The sequence below is a fragment of the Mus caroli genome, chromosome 4 (genome assembly GCF_900094665.2).
Source record: "Mus caroli chromosome 4, CAROLI_EIJ_v1.1, whole genome shotgun sequence".
Classification (NCBI taxonomy): Eukaryota; Metazoa; Chordata; class Mammalia; order Rodentia; family Muridae; genus Mus; species Mus caroli.
The window spans coordinates 127136195-127163979 of record NC_034573.1 but is presented as its reverse complement, the minus strand read 5'-3'; the positions used below and the strand labels follow the sequence as shown (position 1 = coordinate 127163979).

The following is a 27785-nucleotide window of genomic DNA, read 5'->3' as shown; positions in this document are numbered from 1 at the left end:
TATACCATCATTGCCTACCGCCTCAATGGTGCTGCCCCACAGGCCAGGCACACCCCGACCTCTAGGCTTCATGGTGATCGTTCCCCTTGCCTGGATGCCCTTCCCCAGACATCTGCCCACCTCCCCTTCCCTTCTGCCTTCCAGTATGTGTTATCATATCCTATCCCCACATCGCTACTCCTTATGCCTTTCTCTGCTTCGTTCTCCCCCTCTGAGTATGACTGGCTTTTGTACGGGCTAAAACACAAGACACAGACGGGGTGAGAGTTTGACATTTTTCTGTTCTCTGCTGCAAACTTAGCATCCAGAACAGGTTCAAGTACAGGGACGATGCTCCATAAATAGTTGCTAAGTGAGATACACACCCGCCAGCAGCTGCGGCTTAAAGTCTGTTTATTAGCCCACCCCGACTGGCTCTATCACCAATCTAAACCTCTGCCTCTGCTCGACAAACACCTCTAAAAGCCCAAGCGGTAGGGAGCCCTCCTCTATGTCCCAAGGAAGAAGGGCATTAGTGGCTGGTTCTTAGAATGCCTAAGATGTCCCTGCAGCCCTGGCCCAAACGAGCATCACGGGACGGAGGGGACCACAATCCTGGTGTAGGCTCAGACTCGAAGGCCTCACATTTCCAGGCTTCAAAGAGCCACCTTGTTCTCGGACCTCTGTGATGGTGTCCTCCAGCACAGCCACCCCCAGGCAGCCATGAGCCACACCCCTCTCCAGGCCGATATTGACACTGCCTGACGCCACCAGGCTGGGTAGTGAGGCTGGCGGCTCCCCGCGAAGCGAGTTCCACACATATTTCTGGGTTTCAGTCAGCCAGCTCCAGGCTCTGAGATGGGGAGCGAGTGGCAGGGCCGAAGAGGCCAAGGCTTGGGCTGGGGCAGGCTAACAACAGGGCAGGGACCCTCAACACAGTTCCCCCTTGTCTTTGACAGGAGCAGGAGGGAGAGGAAGAAAGCATTGGCAGACCTTTAGGAAGCCACTGGGGAGTTGGGTCTCATTTCCCATCCTCCTCCATCCTGGCCCTCACAGCTGGAGCTGGACGGGGAGAGGAGAGAAAGGCCAGGGCTGGGAGCCCACCCCTTCCATCCCAAACTCAGAAGTCTGGCCTCCAAGTTGCCTGTGATTCATCATCTGCATCATTCCAGATCCCACCCACGGCTCTTAACCCAAGGCCAGGCAGTCCTCGGGCCTCTCCAGACCCATCCTAACCTCCAGACCGCACGGAGCAGCCAAGGAACAAAAAAGGAGCAGCAGCTCCGTGCAGGGCAGTGGTCCCATGGTTTATATCTCCCTAGCTCCCTCATCATGAACAGCAAGGCAGGGCAGAGACCTTTCATATGCTATAGACCTGGTCCTCAGAGACTATTTGAGGAAGAGATAAATGAACAACCCTACAAATGACTGCCCCCCCAGTTCCTGGTATCACCAGGGGGACCCACAGTCACCAAGACACCAACATCCCGAGCCTGCGTATCCACTGGGCCTTGCCTGAAGACACCCTGTTTCACCTGGGACCAGGGTTCTCACTGATGACATAAGCAACAAGTTTCATCAGATTGTGATGTTGGGCCCTGGGAGGTGGCTCCGTGGATGATGGAGCCTAGACACAAACCTAAAGACCTGAATCTGATGTCCAGGAACCACGTGGTAGGAGAAAACTGATACCCCATCACGTATTTGCCCATTACATCCTTAATAGATACAATAAATGTTAAGAATCTGGCTGTGGCCGGGCGTGGTGGCGCACGCCTTTAATCCCAGCACTTGGGAGGCAGAGGCAGGCGGNTTTCTGAGTTCGAGGCCAGCCTGGTCTACAAAGTGAGTTCCAGGACAGCCAGGGCTATACAGAGAAACCCTGTCTCAAAAAAAAAAAAGAATCTGGCTGTGGCTGCAGGCGGGCAGGACAGTGGGCAGCGTCGGGGGAGCTTTGCCTACCTCCAGACTCAACTCTTCTAAATGTGGGCAGGTCCCTTAACCTCTGCACCTCCATGTCCTCTGCTCAGGGCCACACTAGTCGCCGTGATTTCACGCACTTCAGTGAATGCATTTACGGGCAATCAACTATGGCAACTGGATGGCATAGTTACCCACACTGAATCCCGCACAATATTGGCTCTGTCAAAGTTCAGTCATGGATGAAGGAGGGACTGAGGGAGGCATACCTTCTCACTGCTGAACACAACTATTTTGGCTGTTGACAGACTCCTAGGGGGTTGGGCATGGGGAATCACTGTCTTCCACTCTGTGTCTTCTGCCCAGCCCACCAGGTTCCAATGGACAGTTCCAAACCCGTGGTCACACAGGTAGCCTTGGGTAAACTCAGTGGGTCACAAACAAACCAGTCAGAAGGAGAGCGGGGTGGGTAGACAGGGGAGATAAGAGAGTCAGGGTGAGAATGCCTAGTTTGAGATATATATATATATGTATATATATATGAAACTTTCAAAGAACAAACTTAATTAATAATTAGTAATTGAAAATAGTCAAGCACGATGAGAAATGAATAAAAACAGAGAACAAGTAAAATAAATAAACAAAAATCAGATAAGAGGGCCAGTGAGATGGCTCAGCAGTTAAGGGGTGCTTGTGGTCAAGCCTGACGACCTAAGTTCAATCCCTGGGAACCACAAGTTAGAAGGAGAGCACCGGTTACAACAAGTTGTCTTCTGACCTCCACACATGTATCACCCCCGCCACATACATACACACAGACAGGGAAAAGAAAGAAATATAATTTTGAAAAAAAAACCTAAAGAGATGAGGACTTGTTATCATGAAACTTAGAACACAGGAAATGGATAAAAGAGTGGACAGAGTCAGGTCAGATGGTGACAAGAAGCAAACAAAAGATGTACCTCAGCATGGACTGTATGGTCACATGTGAGCAACCCTGGGTTCAATTCTCAGTGCTGCCTGGGGGAAGGGGATGTGAAGGTGGGGGAAAGGCACAGGGGCAGGGAGTGGGGGAGGGGGAGCTAAGCAGAATTATAAAGACCTGAAGGAAAGGAGGCCTGAGGCTACAGGGACAAGCTGACAACAGCAGACACAAAGGTCCTGAGGTAGAAGTGTATTTGGCATCTTCCTTCAAGAAATAAAGACTCAGCCGGGCATGGTGGCGCATGCCTTTAATCCCAGCACTGGGGAGGCAGAGGCAGGCAGATTTCTGAGTTCGAGGCCAGCCTGGTCTACAGAGTGAGTTCCAGGACAGCCAGGGCTACACAGAGAAACCCTGTCTCAACCCCCGCCCCCCAAACCCAAAAATCAGAAACCTAGTTAGTAAAGCAAAAGGCAGGAGAGTGGACAGGACAGTCCCAGAGGGAGTGGGGTGCTGGGGGGCAGGGCTGTCCTTCTCAGTAAGGAGGGAAGCAACGTGAGGACATGCTGAGAAACTTAGTGTCAATCAGTGGCCACTAAATACAAAAGACCCATCTACAGCACTTCACCACTACCTGTCCTGCACCCCAAGATCTTCCTTTGCCTGTGCTTGGAAGATCTTCCTCTGCCTGTGTCTGTCTTCCGAATCCTGAACCTACACTCAGCTTCAAGCACCTTTCAAAAAAGTCGTCTCCCAGACAAGGACTGAAGCCCACAGATCCTAACTTGCCTGTGCTCATCCTGAGAGCAGGCCCGGGCCAAGCCAGACAAGGCCTAGACGACTCTGCAGACACCCAGGGCTCAGCCTGGAGGAGGGGATGGCGGGAACCACATCACTGCAGTCCGGCCTCGGCCAAGACTCTAAGGATGGTCCTGCTCTGCCCTTCTCCTGGGCACAGGTCTGGAACAATGTGGGTAACTGCCAGGAGGGGGCTAGTGATGGGGGTGGGGAGGGGGGACAGGATAGCCAGCTGTAAGGAGGGGAGAGCTGAGGTCACTCCAGGAAGGAGAAATTCCTCAGCTTCCACCAGCAGCCTTCCCTGCAAAGAAATCTAAGGGAGGCAGGAAGCAGGTATTTCAGCCACTTCCCCCCTCGGCCTGGAAAACAATGTCATTATCCCTGCCATCCCTCAAGACTCCTATCAACAGTGGGGCTGGTCCTGAGAAAGAAAGGCCTACGATGCAGTCGGAAGGAAAGGGTCAACAGGCCAGGGCAGGCCCTGAGTCAGCCTGGCTTGGTCCCATCCTATCCCCAGAACAGAAATTACTCCCCCACGTAATCATAGACCACTGTCCTTGCCTCCAATGAGGCTTTAGACTCTTCAGCCTGGGGTAAGCTGCCCTCCCCCACCTGACTGTGCCTAGAATCAAACTGACGGGCTGAGGAGAGCCAGGGCAGTGGGGCAAGGCTTGCTGGGACATGGGCTAGAAGACGGTTCTTCCTGACACTCCACCCATTTCACAGATGTGGACCTCAGGCTTGAAAAGCTAGGACACTAACTGGGTCAGTAAGACCCTTGAGGCTAAGCTCTTTGTGGGAGGGGGCCAACTCTGAGCTTGGGTGGGTCAGCGATGACTTCCACGTGACTGTTGTGCGGCATCTTCGATCCTATAGCTTCAGGGCTGCCTGCTCTTCTCTCCTCTGAATCACAGCCCACCAGTCTGAGTCCTAGAAGGCAGCGAAGGGCGTGTCCCAACTCACCCAAACCGCCTCAGCCCTACCGAGGGCCAGCATACAATAGCGGTAAGGAAAGTATCTTTCCAATGAATGAGCCTGGGGGACTCCCATGGCTGTCCCGGAATGCTGTTCAATTAAGATTTGGTGAATGAAAAAGAGAATGGGGCAGTGGAGGCAGTCAGGGAATTCCAGTAGAATTCCTCTGGCCCTCTGCAAACAGTTCCACCCTCCACTCCTGCCATTGTGCAGCCCATACATGAGGGAGCCCTTCAGCAGGGGGCAGAGTTGAGGGGAGACCAGGAATAGACAGCATCCCAGGTCTAGGTCATTGCCTTGAGGAAGGGAACGCCAGTCTTAGGAGTTACAAGTTCAGGCTGAATGGGGAGCAACCGCAGTGCCCTGCAGTCGAGTGTTGGGGTGAGAGGCCAGACAGGAGGTTAGAGGAGAGGGCTGCTCCGTAGAAGGTGGGGAGGAGAGGTGCTATGTGGGTGTGGCAGAAACAGAAAGGGGTCAGGCCTGGTGGGCAGTTAAGGAGTGACTCAAGAGGGCAGAGGTGATAGAGAGCCAGCCACGCAAGGACAGAGAAGCAGTCACTGGGTAAACACTGGCCTAGTTGGAAAAGTCACCCTCTTGGCTCCAAGAACAGGGAACAGGGATGGAGACTGTCTAGGAGCACCTGGGCTCTGTGGCTCACCACAGCAGGGCCCAGAGGTACCCCACCCTCATCTTCCACCCTCTGCCTGCCGGGTCCATCAACTCCACCCAGCCCTCCGTGAGGTCACTCGGGTCCTCTGGGCCTCTCCTGCCAAGTGCCTTCCAGGTCTTAGGATTCCTGACTCAAGAGTTCCCTTCTCCTCCTCGTGGCCCCTTGTGAGCTCAGGATAAGGGCAGAACTGAAAGGAGCACACAGCATCCCACTTGGGAGATGGAGGAAGAATCCTGGGGACGCTCAGCTGCTCTTGGGCCCGATCGTAGTAAGCGCTGCACCCAGCACTCATTCCATCCAGGCCCATTCTGCCCTGAGGCTTCCCATTCTGAGTTCCCTTTACCCACGTGGGACTACCTCCCAGAGGTTAACTAGCTCTCTGCAGGTCTCACGGAGACTCAGTGCAACGCAGTGATTGATTTAGCTTATGGCTTAGAAAACTCCAGGGTCCATGGGGTGCTCCACACAAGGCTTAGTTTTGTTCCAAGTTTTAACTTTTGACTGCCTGATCATAATCTCCCCCCAGAGGATAGCATGGTAAAGTTCCAGCGACGACTGACAGGGTACCCATCACCATGAACTGCCCCTTCTGCCAAGTTGGCAGCAGAAAGGAGTACCCTTGTCCTGCCAAGTTCCCACCCTGCTAGAAGTTTCTCCGTCACACACACCCCCACACACACACACACACGCCAGAACTGCAGGCCGGGCCATGCCCAGAGGCGACTTTGAGCCTGAACAACGTGGCCGGCGACCCTCCGATTTCCACGCTTGCGGGGACGGCCCCTGACCTCCACGCTGGATCCCTGGGGCGTCCCCTAGGAAAGCCCCACGCTGCAAGGGTGGCGCTGGCCAGTGCCAGCCTAGGGTCCTTCGCGGGCGCGGCCGTCCCGGGCCAGAGTCCCAGCCGAGCAGCCTCCGGTGGCCCCGCCAAGTTGGCGCGCGCCCCCCGCCCTCGGCCCTCGGTCACGCACACTCACCGCTAGCAGCCGCGCGTGCAGCAGCAGCCCCAGCAGCAAGGAGCCCACTGCCCGCTGCCCCATGGCCCGGCCTCGTTCGCTGGCACGCTCGGCGCCGCCCGCAGCCACCAGCTCGCTGTCCTGCCGAGTCCTTCGGACTGCTCGCCTCTTTCCCCCCCCACCCCCCAACCAACTCCCGTCCCCGCCCTCCCGTGCACGCCCCGCCCCCGGGTCTCCGGCTCCGCCCCCGAGGCGCCAAGTTCAGGAGCCCTAGGCCCCACCTCCAAACATCTAGCCACACCCCACAAGACCAGGTTCCGCCCCCGAGGCAGCACATCCTGACCATCTAGACCACGCCCCCAACAAGACCTGGCCCCGCCCCCTCAGCGGCGGCCCCCGCCTCCGAGCCGCGAGCTAGGCTCTCTGGAGGAGCCGCACGGCCGACTGTGCCTTTGTCTGGGCCCCAATCCCCCTCGATGTAGGATGAGGCCCAACCGGCTCCACGCCAGACGTGGCTTGGAGTGTGGGATAGGACTGAGACGCCACCTGGCAGGGCCTCGAGCCCTCCGCACACGCCGCTTCTTCACACCACGCGCTCCACACGGAGTGCACAGCAGTTTTTGAGAGAGGGGGATCTCACATGCACTCAGCTTTCAGAGTTTCACACTCACAACGTTCAGTGTGTGTCGTGTGTGTGTGTGTGTGTGTGTGTGTGTGTGTGTGTGCTTTGCAGAGCTTCTACTTCAGTTTAGTTTAACTTCGTTAAAAGTCCATCCTGTTGCTTTGGAACAATGAGACACCCCCCTCCCCCCAGGGCAAATGCTCTCGATCACTGAGCTGCCCCCAGCCGACACTAGCGTCACTAGCACAGCCTATGGGCAGGGGCAGTGTAGGTCACTAACAATCCCCACAAGCACAAGCCAGACTTGTCAACCCTCACCTGCACTCAGCTGCTCACATCGACTCCATGTTCCTGTTTACAGTTTTGTTTACCTTTCTACAGACTCAAGTATCCCAAGAAGCTATAAAGTGGCTTTTATTTATTAAGTGTTTGTTTTCTGTACCTGTGTGTGTGTGTGTATGTGCCTACATACATGTCCCAGTGCACATGTGGAGCTCAAAGGTGTTTTGGAAAGGAATGGTCTCCTAGCATGTGGGTTCCGGGATCCAATAGAGCTTTGCGGCAAGTATCTCTTCCCACTGAGTTCTCTCTCTAGTCTGTATCACACACCAATCATACACCCAGTTCCTCACACATTTTGTGCTAGGGCTTATGTGCTTTTTCACACACTCACCAGCCTGTATGTTCTACATTTTTCCTCACACATTCATCCCAGTGCTTGATACTGGACAAGATGGTGCTCCTACCCCTATACCACAGACGATCTGAATCACTCCTAGACCCAGTCTGATTCACATACATCGGTCCCAGAGATGTATCACTTCGTAGACCCAGGCTCAGACACAGACAGGCTCTTCCAGAGCCTCAGTCTCAGGTGTTCTTGCCAAGTCACTGGCATTGAGGCAACTCGGCTGCATCCCAGGGGCCGACACACAAGCCTGGAGCTGGGGTGTGTCTCGACCACCTACCCAGGGCCCCCTTTTATTGACTGAAAATTTCCAGGAAGCCCCAGGCTAATGGGTGGAGAGAAAAATAACTGAAGTGTGTGTGTGTGTTTGAGGAAAACCCTTTGAGTGATGATAGAGGGAGAAAAAATACAAACCCAAGTTTCTATTGTTTCCCGTGAGTTGCTAGGTTCCAGAAAACTCCTAGCGGACTTTGCAGCCAGGAGTTAGGTGGGCTGTGGACAGAAGGAAATGCCCAGTTCACTGAATGGCGCCAGCCCTGTCCGGAAAGTATGTTCTCTGTGATAGGAGCCAGACACTTGGGGACCTGAAAAAACACTGACATCCTGACCCTATTCCACAGAGACACCATCTCCAAAAGACTGGGCTTTTCTCTGCCCTGTGGGCATAACTATGAGGGACCAACTCACAGCATGAAGAGCAGAAAGTACATCCAAGTGGGCCTGCCAACACTCTGGCCTCAGCCCAGGCTCCCAGCATAGCACCTAATAAGGCCTGCATCTGCTCCTAGCAGGGGGATGGGACAGACAGAGAAGGCATGCCCAGTTGTGGTCCTCAGTGGTCCCTGTTCCGCTAAAGGGGACAAAGGAGGACACCATCCTGCCTCGTGCTGTTCTCAGTGCAACAGAGAAGCCTGCCTCTACCATCTAGCTGTGAAGTCCGAAACAAATCCTTCAGCCTCCACTGTCTGCCTCATTCAGGAAGCAAGGGCCATGCTGACCTTTCTCACAGTGTGCATATGAGGACTAAGGGACACTGATGAAAAAAAAAAAGAGAGAGAGAAACAAAACAAAGAAAAGGAAAAAAAGAAAGAAGCGTCAGGCCAGAGAAACGGCTCAGCAGGTAGGGACACTTATCACCGAACCTGAGAACTTGAGATCAGAGCTCTATCCCTGGGTCCTACAAAAGTAGAAGAGAACCAACTCCCCAAAGTTGTCCTCTGACCGCCACACATGTGCTGCTTAAACAATGGTCTTTTACAGGGAGCCTGGGCTTTTCCCCCAGCACCCAAACTTGGCAGCTCACAACCTCCTGTAACTCCAGATCTGGAGGCTATGATACATCTGAGGATGCTACACTCCTGTGTACATCCCCCCACATACACACAGCTGAGGGTAAAATAAATATTCTTAAAGGAAGTTCAAAAGCTGGAGATGTAGTTCAATCGGTAGAGTGCTTGCATAGCATAACACACAGTCCTGGGTTTGATCCCCAGCACCATAGAAATGAGGGGTTCTTTCCTAGAATCCCGGAACTTGGGAGGCTGAGACGGGAGGATTGCCATAAATTCAAAACCAGCTTGAACTACCTAAGTTCTTGTCCCAAAAGAAGAAAAAAGGGGGAAGGGGGAGGCACATAGCTAACACTAAATAGGAAGGAAGTGGTCACTCTCTTAATACTTTAACTTCTGATATGTAGCTCAGTCTGGCTTTGAACTCACAACCTCCCTGCTTCCTGGGATTACAGACTCGTGTAACCGTGTTTAGCTCTGTTATTATTTCTTTTTTGTTTGTTTGTTTTTTGTTTTGTTTTGTTTTGTTTTTTGTTGTTTTTACAAGACAGGGTTTCTCTGGGTAGTCCTGGCTGTTCTGGAACTCACTCTGTAGACCAGGCTGGCCTTGAACTCAGAAATCTGCCTGCCTCTGCCTCCCAAGTGTTGGGATTACAGGCGTGCGCCACCACACCCGACTTCTGTTATTATTTCTGTGTGCACTCAACCTAATAAGGAAAAACAAAACAAAACAAAAAAACAAAAAACCAAGGCTTCCCTCTGAAAGCTTCAGTCTGGTGGTGGAGCCTGCCCTGTGCTCATTGTGGGGGTCTTCATCTGACGGTGAGGCACAGCCACTACCCTAGGATCTCCAGCCAGATGTAGGGGGGACATCCTGGCGCTACGTGGGAGGGAACTCCCTGTCTGATGAGGAAGGCTGACTTCAGAGTTGGCAGCTGATCAGCCTGGTGGCAGGGTTTTTCCAAGGCCTTGCCTGAGTGTGGCGGGGTCAGCATCCGTGACAAACCTCATGGTGTGAGCTGCCTCAGTGTCCTTTCCTTGCCTTTGGCCCTTTTCGGGCTCACAGATTTAGCTTCTTGCATGATTCGCTCATGGCTACAGGGACAGAGGAACAAGCACGTCTTTGTAGATATTTGGTCACGATGAGCCCGGCCCTATAGGCCTTGCTTCCTGAAAAGGTTTGAGGAAAGAGATGAGGAAGCTGACTTGGAGGGAGGCAGGCTGACACAGGGAAACAGGGCCTGTCCAGAACATTCTCCAGAGAAGCCCCACCCGCCTGGGGAATCAGTCATCCACCTATTTATTCTGAGTCCTCTCCTTTACACGGAGGGAATTGGCTGGCTGGCTTTATAGCCTTTGGTCCTCAGTATCTTTAGTAAATGTTCTCAAGTTGTTCTGTCTGAGGCCAGGCTGTCTCCTTGTATGGCTTGCTGGGCTTTTTGGAGTCTCAGAGCACACAGTATGTGCTCACGACTCAGAGCATGTGTTTGTCAGAGTGTTTAGGACAGAAACAACCCCAGCATCTCAACAAGGTTCTGTAGGGAAGGAGGAGGGAATCATTAGAGCTGGGAAGGCGGGTACCTGGGCTGGTGGAACGGGAGCTAGGAACTTTTGGAACAGTGGCTGTAATTACGGCTCACCCCTCCAAAATTGGTGGGACCAGCTGCTTCTCCTGGTTTCCAGCTGATTGCAGATCTTTCCCCTGCCTCTTGCCCATCTCACGTTTTCCTTTTTCCTTTTGTTGTGGCTAATTCATTCAGGACTGCACTAGATGGTTGGGCAGGTAGTTCTCATCACAAACTCCCAAGTGAGTGAATGGGTTTGGTAATGTGTCTTGTGGGCTTGATCTGGCCGGAGGGGGTGGGTTGTTTGTTTGCTTGTTTGTTTGTTTGTTTGGTTTGTTTTGACACCATGAGTAAAGGCACTGTGTGGGCTAGATGTGTGCTTATACTCTTTGAATAATGAAAGCAGTTACTATTGGCCAAGCATTTCCATTGCCTCTGTGGGAAAACAGGCTACATCTTTGGCTTGGTGCAGAACCAGAAGCGGATGCAAAAATATTGGGGCTGGTGGGAGCACTGATGAGCCATAGGAAGTCCTCTTAGGAGTCAGTAAAAGTTCCCACAGGCAGGGAAGGGACAGGGTGGAGGACGCTGGCAAGGTCTAGACCTGCTCATCTTGGCAGTCTGTCCTTCTTCCATGTTTCTATCACCTGACATGCTCCTGCCTTGACAGAAGCCATCTCCTGCCTCCCACCGAGGGCACGCTCCCTGGCTTTCGCATCCGTCCATGCTTCTGTGCCTGAGCATCTGGACGACGGACGTAGTCTGGGGATGATTTGCTGTCGTGAGGCTTCTCGAAAATGCCAACAGCATGCTGTTCTTGCTGGGCCTTCTTTCCGGTGACATTCCCTGTAAAGAATGCAGGGCCTGGAGTGGAGCTGGCCCTGGGAGCCATTTTCATCTCCATTTGGGTTAAAGAACAAGTTGCTTTGAGCCTGGCTTGTGACATGAATGCTCCTCGATTTTTGTTTTGTTTTGTTTTGTTTTGTTTTGTTTTGTTTTGTTTTATTTTGTTTTAGCAGAATTTTTCTGTTCTGCTCCTGGCTGTCCTGCAACTTGACCTGTAGACCAGGCTGGACTCAAATTCAGAGATCTGCTTCCAAGCACTGGGATTAAAGACGAGCACACACCACCACACCTAGCCAAACTTCCCTCTGCTTTTTGTTTTCCCTCAGTCCCCGGGATCAAACCTGGACCCTCATACATGCTAAGCAAGTCCTCTACTACTGAGCTACGTCCTCAGTCTTCTTTTCACTTTTGAACACAGGGTCTCACTTAGCTGCCCAAGCCGGCCTTGAACTTGTCTGTCACCCAGGCAAGTCTTGAGATTGTAATTCTCCTGCCTCAGATCCCAGAGTAGCAGCTATTGCAGATTTACGTCATCAGGCCAGGGTCTGGTTTATACCTCAAGTAGAAAAAAATCTCTTTCACTCTTCAGTCAGCCCTGACTGACCATTGACAAGGTCCTTCGAAGAAGATAGGTTTGGGTTTTGTTTCTGTTTTTTTTGGGGGGGGTTGCTTTGTTTTGGTTTTAGACAGTATGGCTCATTGTGTAGCCCTGGCTGGCCTAGACCTCTCCATGCAGACCAGGCTGGCCTCCAGCTCACAGAGATCTACCTGCCTGCCTCTGCCACCTGAGTGCTAGGCCACGCCCCATTCACTGTTGTGGTTTTGAGGCAGGGTCTGTGGCAGCCCTGGCTGATCTCAGGCACTCTGAATGCTGCCTCCCCTGGTGGAATCCTCTGCCCATACCCAGGCTGAGAACTCCTCTACGTTCAGACAAAATGCGATTCCTCTAAACATGACTTTAGACTTGCTGGTTGGCTTGCTTGTAACCACCCCCCACCTTTTTCTCTACCCCCTCACCCCAAGGTCTTCACACTACTTAATATCTTCTTACTGCACCCCAGGTGGATCCTGAGGCTCCAGGCAGGGACCCCACACTGCAGCCTGCGGATTTCCAGCCCTCCCACTCAGATACCCCACGGGAAAGGGGTTCTTTGGAGGAAAAAGAAGTCCTTCCAGATGGTTTTTTTTTTTAAATAAGCACGAAGCTGTGCATCTGTGAAACTATACGCGCTGGGGTTCCCCACCCCACCACCCTACTCCCCCCCACCCCGGCCAGTGTCCTGGACCAGTGTCCTGGCTTCAGACTCTATTTATTTATTTATTATATGTAAGTACACTGTAGCTGTCTTCAGACACTCCAGAAGAGGGTGCCAGATTCGTTACAGATGGTTGTGAGCCACCATGTGGTTGCTGGGATTTGAACTCTGGACCTTCGGAAGAGCAGTCGGGTGCTCTTACCCACTGAGCCATCTCACCAGCCCCAGATGTTATTTTTTATTATTACATTTTTATTGTGGAGGCGTGGCACACATGCCATGGGCGCATGTGTGGAGGTCTAAGGACACTTTCAGGACTCAGTTTTCTTCTTCCACCATGTGGACCCCAGAGATGGTTGTCAGGTTTGGTGGTGGCAGGCTGAGCCATCTCACCTACCTGGAAGGCCTGCATTCTTTCCCACATGGTGACCAGCTCCCGGGACGCTGACACAGGGAAAGTATTTACACAAGTCTTAAGTGAGTTGTTGACCTATTTAATCTGTCCTTCCTCAACACGTGTGTGAACAGGCCTCGCCTGTTTTTGTGGGGGAAACTTGTAACACCTCACAGGGCACGTGTTGTTTAGGATGTGGTTTCCGAATGCTATTCCAGAATCCGGCTGCTGAGCTGACCATAAAACGGTCTTTATCGGTTCAATCCCGTCACCGCGGCTCCCATCCCCCAAACCGCTTTAGTCAGGCTGAAATTCTTGGGGGCCCTATCCACCCCCTCACATTCCCACCCACAAGACCCAGCGTTAGCCTAGAAAGCTTCTATTGGGCCAAGAGTTGGCCTGCCACCAATGTCCTTGACCCTTCTCCAGGCAGAGCAGGCAATGGTCCCTTGCTGTACGTGTGTTAGTGAGCTCGGTTAGCTCCTTCGGCTTGCTTTTCTCACTTAACACTCTCTTTGTAAACACAGTTCTATGTGTCGGTAAAGACCAAGGCTACTTAAAAATGGATCTGTGGACCGGTGCCAGCCCCCACACTGTTTATTATGAGTCTGAGATAAGGAGCTGTTGCTCTGGTGCATCAATCAACAGTGGCTCTGAGCATGCTCTCTAGCCCAGCTGACGTTTCCCTCTTTGCAATCCTTCCTTCCCAGTACTGGAAACAGCACAAAGACTTCTATTTTGTCAGAAACCATCGTCATCTGTCCATCTTTCTCTCTTGTCTCTGTGGAGAGAACCCAGGGCCTTATCCATGTCTACTGGCATCTCTAGATTGGGGGCGGGGGGTGGCGAGCTTCTAATGATGGACAGGATGCATCGGTAATTTGTGAACTAGTGATGTTGGGTGACACTCTCTCCATGCCTTCCCATGATCTCATCCCTTCTTTCCCACCCCTCCTTTTTGCAACAGGGACTCTCGTCTCAAAGGCTGGCTCCGAATTCACTGTGTAGGCAAGCATGACCTTGAATTTTGGAGCCTCTTGCCTCCACCTCCCAAGGACTAGAGTTACAGTTGTGGGCCACTGTGTCTGTGTATTCAGAGCTGGGGGTCAAGCCTAGGGCTTTGTACTGGCTAGGCAAGCACTCTACCAACTGAGCTACATCCTCAACTCGTGTGCAAAATATCTCTAAAAATCAATGACTTGATAGTATATCTCAGGGATACCCAGTGGGTGTGGTTCACCCTCCCCTGTGGCTGGGTCTTTGTCCTGTCTGTAGGGCTTCGTTACTGAGCAAGTATCCTGGTAGTGACTTTTTGTTCATCCACGAGTTTACTGTTATGACTCCCTCCGGTTTTTTTTAGAACCACAAATCTGAGGCCAGAGAGATGGGCCTGCAGGGACACACGCAGGTGGCAGGAGAAGTAGCCCCACCACCCTCAGCATGGGCCTCTTGACCCCTGGCCCCCTTGCTCCTTCCTCCGATCCGCATCGCCCTTCCGTCTCTTTCCTTCGGGATTGGTTTTTCCGAGGCTGTGAGCTCTCTGTACTGTTTTTGCATGTTGTCTTTTGCAGCCTGAGAGAAATCCTTTTGGAATGTCCTGTGACTTCTCCCTCCAAGTTCCCGGCTTTGTTCAATTGTTCCCCAGAAATTCCTGCCTGGCTGGAGGGGCTTGGGGGGGTGGGGAGGGCTGTGCATGAGGCAGAGGAAAAGTTGGTCGAAAATGTGGAGAGCAACGTAGCCCGGAGCAGAGCAGGGCCTTTGGTTGTCGTTGTTATTCTTCCCCCTGGAAACCTCAACCCAGGAGGAGATGGGTGTGATTTGGGATGAAGTGGAGTTCTAGTCCCAGACATAGACAGAACAAGCAGGAGAGAATGTGATGTTACTGAGTGGTGAGGGATGGGTGGGTTGAGGTCTAGAGGGGCCAGGAATAGAATGAGCATCTGGGATACACACTAGCAATAAAAAGAAAATGTATTTCGAGATGGGCTGGAGGTGACACATGCCTGTAATCCCAGCATTCAGGAGGCAGGGGCAGGCAGATCTCTGAGTTGGTGGCCAGCCTGGTCTACAGAGTGAGTTTTAGCCAGGGCTACATAAGAGATCCTTTCTCAAAAACCAAAAAACAGCCGGGCAGTGGTGGCGCACGCCTTTAATCCCAGCACTTGGGAGGCAGAGGCAGGTGGGTTTCTGAGTTCGAGGCCAGCCTGGTCTACAGAGTGAGTTCCAGGACAGCCAGGGCTATACAGAGAAACCCTGTCTCGAAAAACAAAACAAACAAACAAACAAAAAACCCCAGACAAACAAAAACATCAAAACCCAAACCAAATCAAATCCCCAACCTGTATTTGTTTTTCAAGTTCTCTGTTCATAAAGGACAACACTAAACATTTTTTACATTTTTTTGAGACAGCGTCTTGCGTAGTACAAGCTAGGCTCAAACTCCTCATATTGCCAAGGATGACCTTGAACCCTAGCCCTCTTGTCTGTGTCTCAAGTGCTGGGATTACTGGCATGTGCCACCATGCTGAGCTCTTTGAGGTGCTAGAGACTTAGCCTAGGACTGCACGTATGCTAGGCAAGTCCTCTGCCGACTGAGCAGCATCTCCATGTCCACTGTAAATGGCTTTTAGTGTAAAATCAATCAATCAATGAATCAATCAATCAATCACAGTATTATGCTCCTGTTCCTGTAATGTCACGTAACAGGACCTTGGAGATCACATCTAAGATGGATGGTGGCTTCTGAGGAAATTGTCCTTTTATTTACCACTTTCTGGGAAGCACCTGCTGCAGGCTTCCTCTGCCCTGTCTAGATACCCTGACACTGAAGCACAGCGTGGTGTTACACACCTCTGATCCCAGCACATGGGAGACAGAGGCACAAGGATCAAGACAAGTTCCAGGCCAGCGTATTGAACATAGAGTTTGAGTCCAGCCAGAGATACACGGCGAGACCTTGTCTCAAAATGAGAAGAAAGTGGGGAGCAAGGAGAGCATGGTCCAGGTGGAGTAGCAATCCCTTGGTGGAGTAGCAATCCCACCTTCAGTTAAACATCGCCCGTGATTTGTCCAATTCATTGTATTTTAGAGGCCAAGTTTCTCTCCCCATGTCTCAATAGGGGCAGCATGGTGGCTCAGCAGGTAGAGCATTTCCCACCAAGCCTGACAACCCGAGTTCAATCCCCAGGATCTGCTTGATAGGAGAGACCTCCTGACATTTGTCCTCTGACCTGCATGCGTGTACCCTGGGACTTGTTCACGCGCGCAAGCACACACAGATAAATCATTGCGGGGCTGGGGGAGTGCGGCAGGACACAGAGCGGAGAGCTTGTTTCAACCCTGGCGTGAGCTGTGGCACATTTCAGCAGGTAGGAAGGACTTTCTCGACCACCCCCCAAGCTGTGCTGACACACCAGCTGTCCTCCCACTGCAGGAGGGAGATGGCATATCAGGCCACTGCATTGTTCAGCTGCCAGCATGCTGTTTCCTGTTTGCATGGACCCTGCAGATCTGTGGCTTGAACTGTGCTCTTGGGGCGGGGGAGGGGAGACCTTCTGTGGCTCCAGGAGCAGGGAACCTTCGCAAATAGGCTTAGTTTCTATGAGCTTGTGAGTATTGAGTATCCAGTGGCGGGAAGCAATTCGGATCAAGGGCAGTGATCCTATCTCTACATGATACAATCAAATCTCCAGCCAATGGGCAAACTTGATCTGAGCACCCACTACGTGCTGAGTCCTATGATAATGTGTAGCACACATTGTGCACCCACTGTGTGCACTTGCAGAACACCTACTCCTTTCACAACGTAATCATGGAGATAACTATGATGGCGGGTACCCTTCCCAGATGTAGTGCCCTCTGGTGATTGATGATGCCTGGCTTTGAAAGCCGCTGAGTTCTGGGCACCTTATGGAAATCATCCACACCTGGTCCCTCTGTACCAGTGTCCTATTGCTGTAAAATGGCAATAGTGCTTCCCTTAAAGCGTCACCGTGGTGATTAAACAGCTCAGCACAGCCAGGTTTCGTTGGCTTGGTGCCTCAGATGTCAGCCCAAGTCCTTGCCACTCCCTTTCCTGGTGCCTGGGACTGGTGTGTATGGGAGAGAGACCTATGGTACCTCAGCTCCTATCCTCACCTCTACTTCTTCTAGCCCAAGCCTAAGTTAGGGGAAACTGAGTCACGGTCCTGAGATGTCTGCATCTTTAGGGACTCTACATAGTTTGCTCTCAGAAATAGGCACGCCTCTTTTCACTGTTGTTTTGAGGGAAAAGTTCTCATAGCCCAAGCTTGCTCGGCATTCTGCATTCTTGATTCTCCTGCTTCAACCTCCGTGGTTAAAGGTACATGCCACTATCTCCAGCCTCCTTCACTGTTTTTAAAGGAACAGACAGTCTGTCAAGTCAGGATTTGGAGACTAGTTTCTAGATGATTTAGGCAGATCTTATTTAAAAAAGACAAGTCCCAGGCTAGAGACATGGCTCAGCAGTTAAGAGCACTGAATGTTCTTCCAGAGGTCCTGAGTTCAATTCCCAGCAATCACATGGTGGCTCACAACCATCTGTAATGGGATCTAGTGCTCTCTTCTGGTGTGTCTGAAGACAGCTGCTGTGTACTCGTATAAATAAAATAAATAAATCTTAAAAGAGAAGAAAAGTGAGAAAATAGGAAGAGGAAGAGGAAGAGGAGGAGGAGGAGGAGGAGGGGGAAGAGGAGGAGGAGAAAGTCCCAGGCACTGTGGCATACTCCTTTAATCTCAGCTCTTGGACAGAAGAGCCAGGTAGATCTCTGTGAAATTGAGAACCACCTGGTCTACATAGTGAGTTCCAAGCTACTCAGATACTTTGTATGCCAATAATCTCAGAAGCTTGTGAAGCTGAGGCAGGAAGTTCATGAGTTCAAAGCCAGCCTGTGACCTGAAGCTTAGAGGTAAAGTGCTTATCTAGCATAGAGCCCTGGGTCCATGCAACATGGAGGCGTGTCCTTGGGAAAAAAGAATTTCATCGCCTTGGGTTTATCACCACCTACTGTGCCTTCTATCTATGGGAGGGGTCAGCCCTTAGTTTCTTCTTGCATTCATTGAAACGATTTGTAGCAGTTAGTGGTAACTGTAGGCAGGACCACGGTCCAGGCGGAGGATCTTGGACTGCTATAAAAGCAAGCTTAATGCTTTGTTCACCTCTTCCCACCTCTGCTTCCTGGCTGTGGCCAGCTGCTTTAGGCTCCTACTGTTTTGACATCTTCTCTATGATGGACTGAACCATGAACTATGAGAGACAATAAATACTTTCTCCCCACTCCCCCATTGCTTTTGTTATTTTATCAAAGCAACAGGAAAAGGAACTAAGACATGACTAGAGTTATTTTTCTTTGGTTTTGTAATATGAAGAATTGTCTTCCCTTTGAAGGAATTGAATACGTCCAAAGCACTACACCTAGTTCCTAGCACGTAATTAAGAGTTAATAGACGTTGCCCAGTGATATTAACGGCACGAGTTACTGTCAATCTTCTGAGGGTGACGGTGTCACTCTCATGGAACACCTGTTGGCCAGAACATCATGTCTGCCAGCATTATAAAAGGATTTCCTGTGAGCCAGACTGCGTCAGGCGCTGGTGATGTCAAGAGAGGTGCCCTAGCCAAGGGCCCTGTTCAAGGACACTGGATCGTTTTGGAGGTGAACGTTTCTAGGAAAGTCAGGAGATAAGAGTATGCTCTTATACCTCAGAGCCAGATGAGCGCAGAACCAGGCCACGATGGTGGCTTTGGGTAACTGCACAGAGGGCTCCCAAATTAGCTCCGTTTCTCACTTGGGAGCAGAATGAATTCTGCCCAACTGTGCTCCTGTGACTGTCCATCTGGGGAATGGGAACTGGTAGGTGTGGACTAAGGGGGCATCTTATTTTGAGGAGGAAAAAGAAGAAGGGATGGAGAATTGAGATTTCTACATGCTGAGCCCTAGACCAAAGGAGGAATCAAATATGGGAGTGAATCCGTGAAATTAGTGCATCAGGAGTTTGATGCCTCTGCCCTTTTCTTCCTCCTATCCTTGTGATCCTACGAGGGGGACACTTGGGCCTGTTACCTTCCCTGCTTGACCATAGGAACTTGTCAAACAGAGGCTTCAGCAGGTCACTGTTGCTTCTAAGGGCAAAAGAACGCTGGGAACCTCAGAGTTCTGCCTTTTCTCAAGCGACCCCCTTCTAGACTCAGAGGTGCTATTGGCTTTTATGTTGCCAGGGAGACAAGGGAGTGTCAATAATAAGGACCAGGTCTCAAGTTTACAGCCGTAAAGAATTGGGCCCTAAGGTGCAATGACTGATGGGAAGCCTAGCAAGGTGGCTGGGGATGGTGGGAACTAAAGTACTTGTGTAAGTCACTCTTTATTCTTAGTCCATGAGACTCCAGGCCTGGCCTGGGACAGGAGCACACACTCAGTCGAGTTCAGAGGTCCTTGGATCAGTGAAGTTCTACATCCAGACTTTAGACGGAGAAAACAGGTCTGGAGTGGGGAACGAAGGATCTGAGGCCTCCGCTATTATCTGGGGCTTCAGGGTTCCTTAGCCAACAGGACTGCGGAGCTGTTAGGTTCCTTATGGGACTCATATCCTTGAAGTCAGCTGGGATCCGAGTCCTCGGTAACTCAGTCAATATTTTCCCAGACATACAAGGTAGTTGGAGGGAAGCTTCCTTCATTCTAACCCTATCCTGCCCAACCTGCTTTTGGTCATGGTGTTTCATCACAGCAATAGTAACCCTAACTGGAATAACAACAACAAACAACAGCAACAACAACAAAAGATATGTTGTGTCAGAAGTTTCAGTCTGGGCAACTGAGTTGAGACTCTACATTAGGGGGAGAGAAAGACCCCCTGTTTTGTCTTATGATAATTTATTTTCCACACGGTGGCCATGTGCCCACTGGACAAAGGTGGCATCCATGTCACCACCAGCCCTCGGGCTTAGGGGTGGGCACAGGAGCATTCCATCCGGAGCGGATTGCTTCCCAGAACTTGGGCAGACGACCTAAGGAGAAGAACCCGTTGCCGAACAGGGGAATCTCTGGCAGTTTTACCCCGGGCCTCTGAGGTGTCTCGACATTGAAAGTCTGGCTGTTAGGCCGTTGTTGATAGCTCAAACCAGTGGAGCCACCCAGGCACTGCAGGCTTTTGGTGTCCCGAGTGGAAGGGACCAAGCAGTTGTTGGCTGGGGGCTGATTGGCAGCGGCTGTGCTAGTGCTGGGAGTGGAATAGCTTCGGGGTGGGGGGCGTTCCGTTTGGTCCAGGTAGAGGGAGTTAGCAGCTCTTTCCAGATAGGTGGCTGCCAGCTGAGGTAAGCTCAGGGCTTTGGGGTAGCTGCTGTTGTTGAAAACATTGGTGGATCTGTCCAGGTAGCTAATGCCTTTGATGAGCTGGTCTAGGAAGGTAGGACTGGAGGGGCATGATGGTTGGTCTGTGCAGATCAGGCAGTGAGGGCTGCTGAGTTGACAGATGGGCTTTTTGACCACCTTGGGGCCTCTCGTCAGGTGACTCGTCTCTACGCACTTGGAGGTATAGGGGCGGCCCATGCAGATCTTCCCCAAGGGAAGTTCTGAGGAGGTGGTGGAGTTGAAGGATTGCTCAGAGTGGCCGCTGGAGGTGCTTAACTCGGAGCCGCTCGGAAGGCGGCTTCGCAGACCCTTGCCGTTGTTCATATTGGGATACTGGGTCCAGCCTGGAGTTCGAGGAGGGAAAGACACGTTGTTGGATTGGCTCAAGTGGTTGTAAGTGTTGGACCGGCTTACCTGGCGTCCAGACATCTTTCTGGCCGGGTCAAGTTTCGGAGGTATGACAGCGTTTGGTTGGTTACCTGCCAGAGAGAGAGAGAGAGAGAGAGAGAGAGAGAGAGAGAGATCAGCTCCAGCTCCTTGCCATCTCCCTCTCTGATCTTCCCCTCCCATTTCCTCTGCTTCCCTTTCCCCTCTTCTTCCAAGCTCAGGACCTCCAGAAAGCACAAAAGAGGGGTGAGAGGTAAGGAGAAAGGAATGGCCATCAAAGTGACCGAGACCTCAAGAGGACAACAGGAGGGGACATAGAGAGGGGGCTGCCCTACAGAAAACATGGGGCAGCCTCTTTGAGGCCACATTTCTCAGATTCCAAAGCAGGGACCCCACAGTGGCCAAAGTAGCAGTCTCTAATGAGATAGAGACAGGCCCTAGATGACATCCAACAGCTTGCCCACAGTGGTAACTAGCGTTACCTCACCGCCCCTCCCCCGCCCCCACCACCTTCCACTATAGACTAGTCCTCTGCACTCTGTCCTTTGTCACCTCATGTCCTACACGACTCATTTCCGCCTCTATTCCCAGCACAAAAGAGAGTTCAAAAGGGCCACCTTAGCCCCATAGTGAGTTCAAAGCCATCCTAGGCTAGAGGAAAGTCTCAAACCTTTCTGCAGAATTGTTTGGTTCTAATCTTCCCTGACAGGATGGGATTTCTTCCCCTGCCCCATTTGAACAGAGAGTGGTGGAGTTCCCACTCTTTTTGGTCCTAAAGTAGACATTTTACTCGAGACTTGGTCTCCCATACTGGCCAGTCCACCACCTCTCCCAAGAGTTTCCCCTACTACTGCCAGCTCCGCCTGGCTTCTGATATTTATTCTGTACCAACAGGGCAGTGTTTGAGCCTGCCCCACCCAAAAAAAACAGCTGCAGAGCCCTCTCCTGCCACAGCCCCTCAGCTGCCCTTGTCTTTTGGGTCTAAAATGGCTGGAATGTCCTGGCCTCTCCCCTGTCTGGCCTAACCACACCTCAACCCCTACTCTAGAAAAACAAGAGACGACTCAGGGCTGCCCCAGCTCAAGTCCCTCTCCTTTCCTGGTCAGTGGGACCCCATTTGTCTGCCATGGGCCAGCGCCTCTCTCACCCTTTCTTAGGAGGTAGATGACATAGACCTCCCTGGCTCTCCACTGGGGACACCCTCTATCTGCCGCTCCAGACTGCTGGCCATGTCATAGAATCATGGAATCCTAAGGTAGTGAAGGGCCTCCTGGGGTCATTCCGACCAGGCCCCAGCCTCAGGGGCAGGAACTACTAGCAACCTGCCAGAACAGATGGGTCCTATTTTTGAACCCAGACTAATGTGGCTTTTTTTTTTTTCAGTATTCTTTGTCTTTCTTGGGTTGAATTGAAAGGATTGTGTTAGCCCAAACACACCTCTGGCTGGCAGTACATACCATCATTTCTCCTTTCTGTTGGGCCTCCTCCAAGGGCTGTCCTTTGGGGGAACCCATTCTCGGGGGTTGAGAGCGGGAAGCAGCTCTCTGTAGAGGACCTTCTGTGTGTCAGGCCTGGGATGGTGTGTGTTGTTTCCTCAGGGACAGGTCTCAGTACTCCTTCCTGAATCTCATGGCCCCCACCGGGTCTGGGTCTCCAGGACTAATCCAGTGAGCAAGTGCCAAACAAGCAGCCCACGTCCTCCCTGAGATCTTGTGCTATTTCTCAGAAGGGTGTCTCTCCATCCCATTTTACCTCATGTTGAAAGTACAGTTTGGTTCTTGGTGGATGAATTAAGTTCCTTTTTTTTTTAAAGATTTTATTTATTTATTTATTTATTATTTATTTATTTGTTTATTTATTTATTTATTTATTTATTTATACACTGTAGCTGTCTTCAGACGCACCAGAAGAGGGCATCAGATCTCATTACGGGTGGTTGTGAGCCACCGTGTGGTTGCTGGGATTTGAACTTTGGACCTTCGGAAGAGCAGTCGGGTGCTCTTACCCACTGACCCATCTCACCAGCCCCCATGAATTAAGTTTCTGACTGAGATGTGACAGTTTGTCCACTACCTGAGCCTGGCAAAGTTTGGTCAACTCTGGTTCCCTCCCTCCCTCCCTCCTTATGGTCTTCTCTTCCCCAGTTCTCTCTGCTTCCCTTTCCCTCGCCTTCCAGGCTCAGGACTTCTCCAGAAAGTACAAAGGAGGGGTGAGAGGTGAGGGGGAAGGTAGAACCTGCAGAATGTCCAAGACCTGATAGGACCTGTTTTTTGCTTGTTCAAAACATGGGATTTCAGTCCCAGCATCACAGAAAATAAGGTGGAAGACTGAGGTACAGCGTGGTGGTATAGGGCTTCGTGAACACATACAAAACTTGGGTTCAAATGCCAGGACTGGGCCGGGCGTGGTGGTTCCAAGACAGCCAGGGCTATACAGAGAAACCATGTTTCAAAAAACAAACAAAAAAACCCAAAAACCAAAACCAAAACAAATGTCAGGACTGGAAAACCAATCTCTCATACAAAGTGTGTGTGTGCACTGAGCGCATGTGTGCGCACACATGCATGTGTGTGTGTGTAGTATGTATATAGTGTAATATGTATATAATATATATACTTTATATGTGTATATATAGTGTATTCATACATATATTATTTTTGTTTGTTTGTTTGTTTTTTGTTTTTTTGAGACAGGGTTTCTCTGTAGCCCTGGCTGTCCTGGAACTCACTCTGTAGACCAGGCTGGCCTCGAACTCAGAAATTCGCCTGCCTTTGCCTCCCAAGTGCTGGGATTAAAGGCGTGCGCCACCATGTCCAGCCATACACTCTTATTCTATACATATATACACCATATATACAATGTTTGTATATAATGTGTATATTACATATATTCTATGTATGTATATTAGTATGTGTATACTATATACTTTATGTGCTTATATAGTATATATAATACATATTTTACATATAGTATAATATATACTGTTATATATATAATATATTATATATATGTGTGTGTGAAACTTATATGTATGTATATCTGAAACTTAGAAGACGACGAGCTGCCATGTCCTCTCTCTTTTTCTCTTTTAGTCTCTGTGTGTGCTTCCATGTGGGTATGCACATGTCTTAGTGGAGATCAGAGGACAGCTTACAGGAGTCACTTCTGTTCTTCTTCCATGAGTGCTAGGCATTTATTTTGGGTTGTCTGTCTTCATGGGACTATCATTCTGGTCCCCACATGTTCTCCATGTAAATCCTCTAACTAAACATTGTATCAAAAAAAAAACCCAAAATTGTCTCCACATTTGGCACTTCAGTCACGCACATATACATCACCATGCTCAGCAAGTTGCAGACCACAGCAGCTTTTGTGCCTGATGACTTCAGTATTCATCTCTTCCCGCTGAGAGGACGCAGATTCTTTCTAAGCTCCCACAGGCTCCCGGTTCAGGCTATTGAACATTGACCTAGACCCTATTAAACAGACAGTTCTATTGTGGACCACCATCCTAGAGCCTAGCAGACACTACCCTCTCGATCCAAGAGACCCTCACGATCATGCTTGTTGATGTCTCCTCAAAGAAGGAAGGAACGAGGGAGGGTCATTGGACCCTCACCCAAGGTTTCAGCCACCCAGCCCTGTGCTCCTTCTGGCTGCCTGTGACTCTGCCCTAGGGATGTGTGGACTTGGGTGGGACTAGTGCACACAAAACCAGAAGATGAACTAAACAGAGGATACCATACAGACAGCCATGGGAGCTCAACTACAATGCTGGAGTGAGATTTTCAGCAACATGGCTTTTAGGGGGTTACCCACACTCCTGTAAGTCACCCTCTCCCAGGCTTCTATAAAAAGCCAACCAACCCATTGGGTCATCAGTCTAACCTCAGATGGAGTTGCTTCTTTGGGTTGGAACCCTATCTAGGTTGAGTAATGTTCAAGTCTCCCCAGGAGACATTAACCCATTAATTTACCCAAAGTCAGTCAGATTTTACCAGTTACCCCTCAAATGTTCATCCTGACCAGAATTCACTTCTTTTTTTTTTTTTTTTTTTTTGGTTTTTCGAGACAGGGTTTCTCTGTATAGCCCTGGCTGTCCTGGAACTCACCCTGTAGACCAGGCTGGCCTCAAACTCAGAAATCCGCCTGCCTCTGCCTCCCAAGTGCTGGGATTAAAGGCGTGCGCCACTGCCGCCCGGCCAGAATGCACTTCTTTAGTCTGAAAATCTCTCTCTCTCTCTCTCTCTCTCTCTCTCTCTCTCTCTCTCTCTCTCTCCTCTCTTGCTCTCTCTCTCCCCTTGTACATGCTCATGTATGCATGCACATACATGTTTATATCTGTGCATTTGTGTACATTATGTATCACTTCCTGCCTTACTTTTTTTTGTTGTTGTTGTTTTGTTTTTTGAGACAGGGTTTCCCTGTAGCCCTGGCTGTCCTGGAACTCACTCTGTAGACCAGGCTGGCCTCAAACTCAGAAATCTGCCTGCCTCCGCCTCCCAAGTGGTGGGATTAAAGGCGTGTGCCACCACGCCCGGCCCCCTTCTTTCTTCATCGAGGGCTCTGACAGTTTAGAATAGAACACACTAGTTATTGGCAGAATGTTCTCCAATTTGGGTCCAGCCCATGTTTCCTAATGATCAGATCGTGTATTGCAAGTCACTGTCACCCAGTGTCCTGCGACCTCCTTGGTGTTCAATTGTTGAGAAGGAAGAACTTTCTACCTCTGGGTGGGAGTCAGCTAAGCAGGGCACAGAGATGAGAGACCCAGAGGCTCCCCATAGACCAAGAGCAGTGTGGAGAACTCAGTGAACAAGGCGAGAGTGGTAGCCACTCTCTTCTGAGGCCTGAGCCAAGGTTGGGTACCGGGAGGCCGGGCAGGCGGGCAGCCAGCTGAGGGCTGGGCCTCTGGGCTGTTTGTCCAAATGGTATCCAAGCACGGAGATCACTGGCCATTTCTGGCCTGGGCACAGTAGCACTGGAAATAGCTGTAGGATTATTTCGGGAGGAATGTACTGTTTCTCCATCTTCCCAGAAAGCCAGGCCCTGTCCTAGGAAGATCAGTGAATTTCCTCTATGGCGCCTCCACTCTATGGGACCTTCAGGCCATCTGGTGACTCACGGAGACCTTCAGTCAGAGGGGGACAAGAAGGACTAAAATCTTCCTTTGTTGATGGAAGAGGGGTGGCTTTGAGATCCTAGCCCAGGTTGGACCCATTGGGTTCAGCAACAGCAGCACATAAGGACACTGTTTCTGCTCTTCCCAGTCCATTCCCAAAGGCCGACACTTATGGAACTCCTACTGTATACAATAGAACCTGATAGCATTTTTTGCCAGCCCCTGCATATCCACTCTCATATTTAATCTTCACAGTACCCCCTCTGAGGTAGGTAAATTGTTTTCCAGATGAGGTCATCGGCAGTTCAGAGAGAGCAGGACTTGCCAGCGCATGCCCAGCAGACCAGAATTAAGACCACACCTTCTTGGTTCAGAGAGGAGGTTAGAGGCTGAAGTGTGAGGGAGGAAGAGGGGCGGGTCACTTTTTCATTCAGGAGAGGTAAGGAAAGTGATGCTGTGAATGAATCCGCTTTGGGGGGGAGGGGGCAAAGTGGCCAGGAGCTGTAACTTTACTCCATACTGAGCCCTAGCCTCTCCCAGCTTAGTACCTCAGTACTAAGTACTTAGTACTCCTGGGACTCAGAATGCCCAGGGTGGATGTGACATCCCACCCTGCATGGTCTATAGCTACAGTCTCGACCCTTTGCCTCACCTGGACCACCTCCATCCAGCCTTGGCTTCTTAGCTCCAAGACCAAACCAGCTACAATATGTGGCTTTTCGGGTTACTCTTGCCCCTCCCACTCTCTCCCTTCTCACTTGACTTCCCTCCCCCGTCTTATCAATAACCTCACCTTTCCTGTCCCTTCTAAACCCAGGAGGCCCCCTTCTCCATCCTCTGCCCCTAGGCACAAATATTCCAGGCTCTCTCACTCCTCTGGGGTCCCTCAGGACTCAGGGAGTAAGCAGCCTGTCTACTGAGACTACTCCTGATCCATCAGCCTGTAGTCCGCACATTAACCCCTCACTTGCCGTGTAGTTTCTCCTGTCCCCCTGGAGAGGTCTGAGATGAGGGGTGGGATGTCCTTTATGTCCCTTCACTTCATGACCCTTGGAAACATCACACGCAAACAAGCTCAGCTCAGTAGCAGCCACATGTGTGTGACAGCAGTCAGGGACAGCTAGAGGCATGAAAGTTTCGGTGCTCCCATCACGCCTGAAGGGCATCTGTGCCCAGCCTCCAATGACTGCCTGGCAGTGGGCCACCCCTGAATCCCTACCTGGCATGAAGCCAGCCTGCCCGCAGCACAATAAATCTCTCCTGGGCCAGGAATTCTGCTCTCCCCACTCCCCACGCTGCCTGCAGCCTTCTACCCACCAGGGTGCATGAGTCATGCACCCTCCATCCCTCCCAGCACCCCCAGGAAAAGGCCCCTCTTTTGTACCTATTGCCAAAAACAGTGCTTCCCCAAGCCCACGTATGGCAGGTACAGGCCAGGACAGGTTCCAACTCAGGAGGTCTAGGATGGGTGGGGCTTGGCCAGGACTCTAGCCAACAACAGTGCCCTCCTGCCAAGCTGCTACAGGGCTTTGGAGGCAGAAGTGTCTGGGAAATTCCCTCTAGAAGAAGATGGTCACAAATAGATTTGTGTGCATGTTGCCCTGAGAGAGGTTGGTGCAGGAGGAGGAGGTAGAGTTCTCAGTCTCCTAGTCTGTAAAATGGGTAGGAGGATGGCTAGTGAGCACAGCCAAATTGCTGTGATAGCAAATGTTTGCAAGACCTCCAGGCTCAGATCCGAAGCCTCCACCAACGCACCAGCTGCTGTAGTGATGGCCTGGCCTGGAGCTGGCTGGAGCCAGTTGTTCAACATTCTGGAATTTGGTAAGCTGATTTTGTTGTTTGCCTGCTTTCTTCTTCTTCTTCTTCTTCTTCTTCTTCTTCTTCTTCTTCTTCTTCTTCTTCTTCTTCTTCTTCTTCTGCTTCTGCTTCTTCTTCTTCTTCTTCTTCTTCTTCTGCTTCTGCTTCTGCTTCTGCTTCTGCTTCTGCTTCTGCTTCTGCTTCTGCTTCTGCTTCTGCTTCTGCTTCTGCT

General features: G+C 51.0%; 2 protein-coding genes across 2 annotated transcripts in view; both read right to left on the bottom strand.

Moving 5' to 3' along the window:
• The window catches only part of Hspg2 (heparan sulfate proteoglycan 2), a 102353-nt gene extending 95974 nt beyond the window's left edge, over positions 1 to 6379 (bottom strand). Inside the window, exon 1 of the mRNA XM_021159573.2 lies at positions 6242 to 6379. Coding sequence (XP_021015232.1) covers positions 6242 to 6304 — 63 coding nt within the window. The 5' untranslated portion in view covers positions 6305 to 6379. The remainder of the gene's footprint in view (positions 1 to 6241) is intronic.
• Positions 6380 to 19761: 13382 nt separating this feature from the next.
• LOC110293292 lies at positions 19762 to 21856 on the bottom strand. The gene is made up of 2 exons (XM_021161180.1): positions 21782 to 21856; positions 19762 to 20726 (listed from the first exon to the last, which is right to left on the bottom strand). Exon 2 carries the CDS (start codon positions 20674 to 20676, stop codon positions 19822 to 19824), a length of 855 nt encoding a protein of 284 aa, XP_021016839.1. The 5' UTR covers positions 20677 to 20726; positions 21782 to 21856; the 3' UTR covers positions 19762 to 19821.
• Between the last annotated feature and the right edge of the window lie 5929 nt (positions 21857 to 27785).

Coding starts and splice junctions, on each gene's coding strand:
- LOC110293292 (XM_021161180.1), bottom strand. CDS start 20,676: ATGTCTGGACGCCAGGTAAGCCGGTCCAACACTTACAACCACTTGAGC.